At 35.4% G+C, this 11,393-nt stretch overlaps 1 protein-coding gene across 2 annotated transcripts in view; it reads left to right on the forward strand.

Moving 5' to 3' along the window:
• FBXO15 (F-box protein 15) overlaps positions 1-8,673 on the forward strand; it is a 585,398-nt gene extending 576,725 nt beyond the window's left edge. For both annotated transcript variants that reach the window (XM_082355200.1, XM_082355221.1), the window contains one exon: positions 3,393-8,673. In XM_082355200.1, coding sequence (XP_082211326.1) covers positions 3,393-3,448 — 56 coding nt within the window. In that variant the 3' untranslated portion in view covers positions 3,449-8,673. The remainder of the gene's footprint in view (positions 1-3,392) is intronic.
• The last annotated feature ends 2,720 nt before the right edge of the window (positions 8,674-11,393 follow it).

An 11,393-nucleotide genomic window follows, 5' to 3' on the forward strand; every position in this document is an offset into this window, starting at 1 on the left:
TGAACATGGATTGATTGTAGCTCATATTTTACAATTATTGTTGATTGTGTTAGATCTGGTAATGGCACTGAATTTATGTAGGGAATGTCTTTATGTTTAAGAGATGCATGCTGAAGTATGTATGTCCGTAACCTACGTTCAAATAATTATACCCTGTATTGGGTTTTACACACACACACACACACACACACACACACACACACACACACACACTATATGTTTTTATTTATAAATAGAATCAATTTGAACATAAGCATGTATCTATGTATCTACATATCTATCACTACCACCTCTTTATATATAAAGATATATAGACAAACGTGTATCTACATATTCATATCTACGTCTATCTAAATCTTAAGATTCATTTTTATGACTGTATGTCTGTGTCTACAAACTCCATGGCTGATCTCTTCATGGATTAAAACATTATCTACATTAACAGCAAAATTGGAAAAGAGAAAATGACCAATTTGACAGTTATTCTCCATGTTCTCCTTCCCTAGCCTAGATGTATTCTCCAATCTTCTGTGCCTTAATCTATTGTATATTCCAGTATGGTGATCTCTAGAGACTGTACGTTAGAATCATTTGCTTCGAAATTTTTAAAAGCTGATTTGCATTATAATATGAAACACTCTTATTTTATCTTTTCTGGAGAGCAGAGTATTGATTATAATTATAATTATGTTAGCGTTATTGTGAACAAAGTAATGCGCTGAGCCCTGGCTTAAGTGTTTTGCACGTATCTGATACATTGTAGTTCACTACTAGTAGGTGTTTATATATATAACAAGAGCTAAAGGTGTCTGTAGCTACAAATTTTCTGAAGATTCCTTAAGGTTTTGTTGAAAATGAGTAAACTTCCATGATGAAATATAAGGCATGTGCATTTTGCTTTACATTAACACTTACATAAATGTATGTCTATTGTAAATAGCATAGATTAAGATTCTGAAATAAAGTGCTAGTTTTCCCTCACCAGAAATGAGTCAGCACCTTGATCCCAAGTGGCCAAGTGTCTATGTTAACCTACTCCAGACTCATCTTCTCCCCTGTTTGACCTCGTCACATTCTGTAGCTTACTGTTCATCCCCCCACACTGTTGATTCCATCTATGCTTGGATTGACTGTATTTTTCAGTAGAGGAATCCTAAAGAACTCTATGCTTAGATTCACTCAAAGTTCTCTATAAATTGCCATCATGAATTGGATTCTAAGGAAATTTTCTTATTTTTAAAACAAGAGAATTTGCTTAACACAGGAATGGCTGCTTTCAGCTGTAAATCTGTCCATCTCTAACCTGTGAATAGTAATTAAGAAGTTGATGAGGAAATAATATTGTGCAATTCTGAATAATACATCCTAGGCTCTGATTTGAATCCCACTGGCTGTTTGACTTGGGCAAGTACTCACATACTCTGTACTTCAGTTTCTTCATCTGTGATTTTGGAAGTGACATAGTATCTACCTCATAGTCTTGCTGAGAAGATCAAATGGATAAACACATGTAAAGGGCATAGAAGAATAAATGGAACACAGAAGTCACATTATAAGGTTACCATGGTTATTACTTGTAGTAGTATTACCAGCATTATCATTTTAGGCTAGTTGATTTTTGAATGGAATTCAAGATGAGAACAAATTTTATTATAGAAGAAATGTATGGATGTAGTGAGAGAGAAAGTTCATTAAAAATGCCTCATTTACACCTCGCTAAAACTATTGAAAACGTTTCTCTTCTTAAACAGTTCATGCTATCATAATGTCTATATTGCCATGGAGTGAATATTGCCTTTCAAAAAGCTGAAGCTCTGTTCTGGATATATATTCTTCAAACACTCATGCTTGTGAAAATGAGACAATGTCACTAAATGCATCAAAATATCACTCATTAGTATGAAGATAGTTTTAAGAGAAAAATATGTTAATAAGTGCTTTATTAGACATCCTGATATCTGTATTTGAAATAATCTAATGGAATATTGATTGCCGCACAAATAGATTTTGAATAATGATGCTCAAATACTACTTCCAACAATTAATATATTTTAAAGACTTTACTGTTTTCTTGTACAAAATAACACACACCCTTGAGTTCATTTGCTCCATGAAGTGAAACCATTTAAGCCACTAATTAACAGAAAGGTCAATACACAATGAATAAACCATCCTCCATCCCTGAAAGATGTTTCTCAGTCCATCTGTTGATATTAAAACCTTTTGGGCCTTCAAACGTTGTTACAAATGTTTCTTTTTAGTCCAAGTGAAAATTTTTACTAATTTCTAGAATGTGATGCCAAAGGTTACATCTGGATATCGAATAACTCTCTTAATTCCTAACAGCTGACATTTGTAAGGCTAATCATGCTTGGGAAAAATAAAATCACTAGACTGTATTTTGAACCCCAGCAAAAGCAAACCTAGCCTGTTGACATCTAGAACAGATTATTTTGAATATCTTCTGCTCTATATGACAAACTTGTTTTGGTAATAATCATAAAATGTGTCACATTTCAAAAGAGGTACAGGCATTGCTTTAATTGTCTCCACTTTTACCCTATTAATTAATTAATAGATCAATATTTTTCATGTTGGCAAGGGCATCTCACTTGAAATTCTTATGTAATTCAGAATAATCAGGAGCTAGTGGCTGGTTTCACAAATATATAGAAATAACTACAAGTTCCTCAAAATCCCTGCAGGATAAAAAGTATGATTTTTTATTCAACAGTTTCTATATCTGCCTAAAATTTTGTACTTTGATTCTTTGGTTTCCTTGAGCTATTACATTCGTTTATATAAATAAATGGCAAGTAATTGGTAGTTTTATTTACTAAAAGCAAAATGTCATCAAAAGTTAAAGTTACACGTTTGGCATCTAATAGATTGTGCCACTAATGTTTATGTTCTGAGTCATTCATTTCTTGTAAAGAGAGCATCTCAATATTAAAATAGAAAAATAAATTTCAAGTTTGAAAATATTCAAATTCGTCAAAGATTGTATATAAATTGTACCAAGTACAAATCATTACACCTCACACTTCACACTCTTTAAAATTTTAAAATCAAATTTAAAAAGTGGCAATATAGATTTGAACTCTTAAAGACAACAAACTCCGTTCTTTTCTGGACTTGGTATCAGTTCCGACCACAACACACCTATGATATGCCAAGGGACATGGATATTTATGATGTTGTGTCTTTGGAGACAAGGAGAAAGATTTTAAATTAGTGACTTTTATTTCAGTATGAGAACTGGGTGACATTCCCCAATGCAGTCTCACCCAACTGGTTCTTATAATACATGTGGAAAAAAAATTGAAAGGAAGAAAATACATTATAGGACTTCCCGGGTGGCACAGTGGTTAAGAATCCGCCTGCCAATGCAGGGGACACGGGTTCGAGCCCTGGTCCGGGAAGATCCCACATCCCGCGGAGCAACTAAGCCCGTGGGCCACAGCTACTGAGTCTGCGCTCTAGAGCCCGTGAGCCATAACTACTGAGCCCACACGCCACAACTACTGAAGCCCACGCGCCTAGAGCCTGTGCTCCGCAACAAGAGAAGCCACTGCAATGAGAAGCCCGCGCACCGCAACGAAGAGTAGCCCCCGCTCACCGCAACTAGAGAAAGCCCGCACGCAACGAAGACCCAATGCAGCCAAAAGTAAATAAATAAATAAATAATTTTTTAAAAAGAAAATACATTATAATATCAAACACTGCACTAATAATTAAGTGTTAGAATTTAGAAGGACTTCATCCTAATTTTAAGGTAGGTGGACCTGGAATGAGAAATTTACAAAGATTTCATCACCCATTGAACTGAGATTTGGCTTCATAAAAACAGTAATTGGAAGTAAGTAGAAAGATGTTTTCTACCTCTTTCTCCTATCTATCCCCTCACCTAAAATATACTAATTTCCCCCTTCACCCTTCTTCTTTTAACTTTCATTTCCCTAACACCCACGAAGAGTGTTGATAAAACAGTGTTGGGTTTATTAGCCTTACTATAGTGACAGAGAAACCCCTTAACAGAATCTTAGCAGAAATGGGGATAAAGGGATGATAGTTTTAGGGTTTCAGCAGTTTTGGAGTTTCCTTCATAAGGAAAGTGTCCTTGGTAAGAAATCTATTTGCCCAGGTGTTTGGGTAAATTGTTTTGCAGAAACTTCCTGAAGTAAACAGTGAAGTTAATCAAAGGTTTACAGGTTTTTCCTCCTGAACAAGTATTTTCTAGAACAGAATGGTCATGTGGACACAAGCGTCTCAGTTCATAGGTAGGTCTGACAGGGAAGATCTGGGGCTCAGGGGTACTCAGCTCTTACCGTCCTGCCCTGTGAAAGGGGATCCACTGTGTTTCCTGTTAGCTTTCTCACCTCCATTCCATTTGTCAATATTCATGCTTTTAAGCAGAAATTCTAAATCCTTGTAAATGGTAATAGAGGGAGTTAGCAGTGCTTTCTTCTGTTCGTCTGTAAGAAAACATTACAGGTGGGGCAAAAAAGGGAAAAGGCCAGCTGCAAGTTGTGTTTTATTCTTTCTAACGAAATTATCAGTATCATGATCTAATTAAGCAGCGGAGATTTAAGGAAAAGTGTTCTTCCCAAAGCAAAATGAGGTGCACTAGAGAAAGACATGATAGTTGGGGAATAGAAAGGGGGTCTACTTAAAGGGACCTGCCTGCAGATGTGGATCAGAGTGGCCTAACATCGCAGCACAATGTGCAGGTACCAGGATGCAGGAGAACCTTCCCCTGCATCTGAAGATTAACACCTGGCTTGGCCTAATTGCTATGTAGTTATAAACAAACAAATTAAGACATAGATGTTTAATATTGCAGAGCAAGAGTGAAAGAATGCAAAGGAATATTGATAGAAATCATAACAAATTTTCAATTTAACAGATTGTTACCTGGGGGAAAAGGATTAAGAGGTTTGAAGCTCTGCAATGAACACTGTCCAGTGAATAAGTTTTATTTAATTTATGCATGACTATGAAAATTTTTCCATGTATATGAAAAGTAAAAGGCTTAATGCGTTGAGAAAAAATATTCTTGACTGGTGAGCGTGGGTCATTGATTTATTATGAGGCAAAAAAAAGATCATTGATAAAGAAATAAAAAATATCAGGGAATTCCCTGGCTGTCCAGTGGTTAGGACTCCATGCTCTCACTGTTGAGGGCCCAGGTTCAATCCCTGGTCAGGGAACTAAGATTCCACAAGCCTCATGGTGCGGCCAAAAAAATAAAAAATAAATTAAAAATAAAAAAAATAAAAAATATCTAACTAAATTCCTAAAAGTGAAATACTTATGACTACTAGGAAATAACAACAACATTATACGTACATAAATGCATATATTTAAGTCAACCCTTTAAAATTAAAAATGACCCTCCTCAGAAACTCCTAGTTATAAAATAATGACAATGTAAACATTACCTATCAAAATATCTGGAATGAGAAAAGCCTGTACTTAGTAGATGAATCATGTTTCATATTTCAAATCAAAGCACTACAAAAATATTCCACTCTAGACAACACAAGGAATGTTATGGCCAGTACTGCCCTGAGAAAAAAGCCAGTAGAATGTTCACAACATTTTGGGGATGGTGAACTTAGAAATTGGTAAAGATTGGTAGTGACAGCAGTACATATTTTTCTGTATAAACGTTAATATTTTTGCCCAATTTTTGAATCTATACCAACAATAATATAAGATATATTGGGGGAAATTAGAGTAGGATAATTTTAATATTCTCATATTATTTAAAAGGGGAGTAGAAATAATGAATCATTTTAGCCTTCAGTAATTTAAGCATGCATAGCAAAATTTCAAGAGGAAGTCTGTTAAGAAGCAAGGCAGAGTTTATAAGTTACAAGCATTGTAGGGAAACATATAATAAGAATATAAAACATTGTGGGGGAAATGAGAAAGTAGACAAAATAATGAAAATAAAGATATCACTAACATATATACACAGAACTGTCATTTCCAAAAGAAGAGACTGACAAATTCACCATTATTATAGATAATTTTTTTAAGTTGGCAAAAAGTACTTAAGGTTAGAGAAGATTTAAACAACATGCAAATTGATTTGAACAAACATACATAGAATTGTATACTGCCAAGTTAGAGGATGTGAATTTTTCCAAGGCGTGAAACATTACAAATTGCATACACAATAGGCCACAGGTTAACACATTTTAAAAAATAAGGGTCATACAAGATAGGTTCTTTGATTAGAATGCAATTGGTCAGAAATCAATAACCAAAAGATAAAGTTACAATTGAACACCAAAAGAAAACCAAACTTCAGAGTATTTCATGAATCAAATAAGAAATAACTTCGAAATTACAGGGAATTACCTCATAAACTCTGCCCAAGCCCATCTAGATACCAGGCTTGAAAGAATTGTCCAGCCTGGATCCTAAATCCTTGTAAATTCTCTTCCTTAATTTCCTCAATTTGAGACATTATTAAGATTCTGTCAAAGCAGTGTTCTCTCTTACGCACCAAATCTAATAAGCTTCTTTTTTCTTGATTAACATGTTTTTCTGAAGGCTTCTGGGGAGTCAGCATTTGACAGAAGGCATTTCATCTGGAATTACATTAAGGCACCTTAATAGATGAGCATTAGCGAAGACCTGGATTTCTGTGTTTTCGCTGAATTGGGATGAATAAAGGTCTCACAGCTAGTATTTTTCTGCCTATGTTCAAGACAAGGAGCTCAAGTCTTTCTTCCGCAAAATAGAACTGAACGGTAACAAAAATGCTACCTATCAAAATTCAGTGATGTAGTTAAAGATGGTACTCTGGAAATTTAGAGCTTTAGATACAGAGTTTAAATAAGCAATAGCTCAGACTTAAGAATAATGATGCAAACATCCAAATGAAGAAGTCAGGGACAGATGCAAAAGACACAGAATACACTCATTGGACAAAGGGAAGTAAATGATAAAGAGAAAAAAGAAGTGTATTAGAAATCAAAAGATATATTAAAGGGGCTCAAAAGATGACCCTTTGCAAGCACTAAAATGTTTTAAAAGTAGACAATTTTACATATTACAAATTGATAATCAAGTCACAGATAAAAAAATATGATAAAAGGGGCTGAAGCCAGTTAGTCTGATGTGAACCTTTTAGATAAGTTTAATCATCCTTCAATGGCAGCCTGTCTAGGACATTTTTAAAATACAAAATTGAATTTCTCTTCTTAGAGAATGGGGTCAGTCTCTACTGATAGAAATAAGAGAGGGCAGAAAGCATATGTTTCTTCCTTTTAGAATTTTTCTCCTTTTATACTGAAAAGAAACACAAAATTCATATTGGCAAAGCTTTTATGATGCCTTGTTTATCACTAGATCTTTTCCTGGTTTCATTAGATCTTTTTCCTGATTCCAGCTACTAATTCTGTTTTTAACATAAAGAATGAAAAGAAATTGATTATTTGGTACAATGACAGTTCATTCCAGGTTTAATTTTATCACCCACAGGAGTGTGTGTGGGAGAGGCACATCTATCTATCTATCTATCTATCTATATATCTATCTATCTATCCATCTATCATCATAATCATCTATCCATTTTTGTTATTTAAATCCAAGGATGTACACATGACAGAAATGAATAACAAAAGACACTCTTCAATACCAGATATTCAGGGTAACAATAAAGCAGATGTTTTCAACCTCAGTTGACAAGGAATCTGCTCTTATTGTTAATCTACATTTGCTATTGAAATCACAGCATTTTAGTCTCTTGAGCAAACTCAGATTTATTCTTCTCTGTGCTTTCCATTTATTGCCACAAGGACGAAAACCTTGAAGTCCTAAGGTTTGAAACTGCCTGAAGGTTTTATTGTTCTGAACATTTTCTATACACACCTAAATATTTTTCTCAGATTATGCATTCCAGAATTTTTTTAATTTAAGTATTCAGGATCTTCTCCTCTATTATTTAAATAGCATTAAATTCATGTATCAATTGTGGCAATATTCAGTGACCTTTTGGTGTGGAATAATATTTCACCTAGGCAGAAGAGCGTAAAAGAAAACCTTGGTCTTATAAATAGATGAACAGATATTATACACCTGCCCTGAAATTATTTCTGCTGTTTAAAAAATATGTGGATATCTTTAAAAACATCTCTGTAGCTAAATGCAGCCTTTGATTTTGACATGCATTTCTTAAATTATGAATGGTTTTCAGTACTTTCCCTATGTTTTCTGGACAATTTCCAATTTTTTTTCTATTTTCTGTGAAATAATTGTTCATATCCCTTACAAATTTTTTTACTTGGTAGAGTTTTTTTTCTGTGAAATCTTTGTAAAATGAGGATATAAACCTCAATTTGTCTTATGTTTGTCTTATGTTTTTCAAACCTCTCTCAGTGTCTTGTTTCTTTTTGTTTTAGTTATTGCAATTTTCTCTATATGAGATTAAATTTATATGGAGACAATTTTATTTTTTTTCTTTTATGGATTTCATGTCTTCCTAGGAAAGCCATTGACACTTCGGAACTAGAAATAAACTTATCCAAGTTACTTCTTGTATGTTGAAGGTTTCATTTTATTTAATTTTAGCTATTTGATTGATATGAACATTATTCTGCTGTAAGGTGAGCTCATCTTGTTTATATTTATTTGTAAATGAAGATCTTCATATTTGTTTTTTTTTCCTGTAGCTAGAAATATCGGTTATTGTATACCTACCTTTCTGCACTGACTTGAAATGATACTGTGGTCTAGAATACATGTCTGTGACAGATTTTATTTTTCAATGGCAATCACACCAATATGATCCCACTCTCCATTCTTTTCTTTCTACATGGCAGTGACACTCCTCCATTGAGAGCTGGGTCTTTGTTCCCTCCCCTTCAACATGGGAACAACTTTGTATCCAATTTGGCTAATAGAATATGGCAGGAGTGATACTCTGTGACTTCTGAAGCTTGGTCATAGAATACACTAGAGCTTCTTCCTAGGCTAATGCACCTTGGGAGTCCTGAACCTCCAAAGTAAGTCCAACCATCCTACACCCACCAATGGAGAAGCTGAGTGGTGAGATCACAGATAAAGTGAGAGAAATATCTGAGCGAACTCAGGTGTTCCAGCCCCCAGCAGTTTGAGTCTTCCCAGTCTGAGGCCAGGCAGGTGAGCAAGGGTACCTTTAGATGCTTCAGCCACCAGCCTTGCAGACATGTGGGTGACAGCAAAAGGAGAGAGAGGAGCTAGTTGCCCCTCTAAGCCCTGCCCAAATTGCAGATTTGCTATATGAAATTTTGAGGTGGAGTGTTTTACAGCAATAAATAACTGGAATAATTTCCACAGAGCTTTCATTTCATCTATTCTGCTATAACTCACTGATTTACTTTTTATTCCTCCATAGCTATCAGATTTTTAAAGTTTCTGTACCTTTAAAAAATAAAATGTGGTAGAAAAAAATTTTCTGTTTTACTGAAAGTTTCTTGGACTTTTTCTGTCTCTTCTTGTTTGTTCTTTCTTTCAGAAAAGCAAATTAATTTAATACCCTCAAGCACAAAAAAAAAAAAAAAAAAAAGAAGAACAACAACAAAACAAATAAACCCTGTTTGGTTAAATTGTTATCCCATTAAATGTTAAGCACAATTAGGAGATAATTGTGAGTTTCATTTCATCGGCTCCAAGAGCAAGCTATGCTTTAAAATTTGTTTACATCTTTATTTTGATTCAAACAAAAGCTTTTAAAATTTTATTTGTGTAGGTTGTTTTGATATAGACTGTTTCCTGGCAATGGGTACTCAATACATTTAGCTATTGTGGTAGGTTTGTGGCTTTTTTTTTTTTCTTATTTGTAAGGCAATCTTTATTTTCAATGTGTTCTTTTACTGTTGTAAGGGGATTTTTAATTCAATTATATTGATATCTTAAAATGGTTATTTCATTTTTACCATTGACTTCTGCATACTAATTTTATTACTAGTTACTTCATTACATTCACTTTCCATTTATAAGATTTTAGATGATGCTTTCTGGGGTTTTTAGTTATTCAGTGAAGACATGTAAGCCAATAAGTTATTCTTTAAAAAAAAAACCATGTATCTCTCTGTTCCTATCCTGCAAATAATATTTTTATTCTCATCACTGTCTCCAGCCTCTTGGCGGTAACGCAGGGCAGAAGGAGCGCTCCGTGCAGCAGGACTTGCTAAAAGCACAAGGATCTCAACCTTCACAAGCCTCCTGCAATAAAAGCTCATTGTTTTCCAGTCCGGATCTCTTCGCTAGTAATGCCAAGAGTGATAACAGTGAGGCAGAGCGATACGTATACCGTGGTGCTTTCAGTGGCTCTGAAAATCTAGCGGGAGCTCGGAGGAGCCTGCAAGGACCCAGAATGCCCGGTACACAGGTGTGGTGCGCTCCTGGACCACGCCATCAGCTGCCCGCAGAGCTCTTCCTGGTCCACTGAAACAACCGCTCACAAAATTCTCCGGTCCACCTGTGAGGCGGAGTTAGACAGAGGTGATCTTCCATAACACCAGCAAACTGCTGCATCGCCTCACTACTGTGCTGCTAATAGAAGGAGAGGACCAGGTGATCCCGGCACCTGGGAGCCACAGCCCCGCCATCCAACGGTGTCAGCGCCAGTCCTGTCCAGCTGACCTGCGATGACAGTCTCGCACCTTAGGGTCACAAGCAGATACAACAGGGCTGGCTCTCTGCAGCTTTGTTCAAGCTCTTCCTCCTTGCCCTCTGACACAGTCCGTGTAATCCACCAAGCACGAATCTACATTTAATTATCTTCTTTCACTTTTTTACAAAGTGTAAATCAAGTAAACGTATTGCTTATAAAATTGTGACTATGCTCACATTTTATTTCACCGCTGATTATTTTTATGTCCCTAGAGTAAATGTCCCTGTTTGTTTTTATAATGTCCTCAGTCTATTAGGTGCTTTCTGGGGTCAGCACTTTAAGGGCAGGATTTCTTTGGATTCATACAACAATCAAGAAGTAGATACTATTATTAAACCCATTTCTCAGTTGAGGAAAGTGAAGTGTTGAGAGATTGGGTAACTTGTCCCAGGTTCCAGCTGGTTAATGAGGAAGGCTGGATTCCCAGGCAGGAAAAGCGAGTTCAGGGGGAGCAGAGAGGCTCACACCACACTCTCTTGCCCCTAAAGATTCCTTGTGTGTTGATATTGTATCCTGTGACCTTGTTTAACTAACTTGTTCATTCTGGGATTTTTTTTTTTTTTAGGTTTCTTGGGCTTTTCTATAGCCAGACATCATCAGCAAATAGGAGCTGTTCTGTTTCTTCCTTTTCCCTCTGTATTCCTTTTATTTCCTTTTCATGCCGTTTTGTTCTGTCTATTATTCTTATTATTCATTTTATTTCTGTCCTGCCTACTTCCAT

This window comes from Balaenoptera borealis (assembly GCF_965194805.1).
Source record: "Balaenoptera borealis genome assembly, chromosome: 14".
Classification (NCBI taxonomy): Eukaryota; Metazoa; Chordata; class Mammalia; order Artiodactyla; family Balaenopteridae; genus Balaenoptera; species Balaenoptera borealis.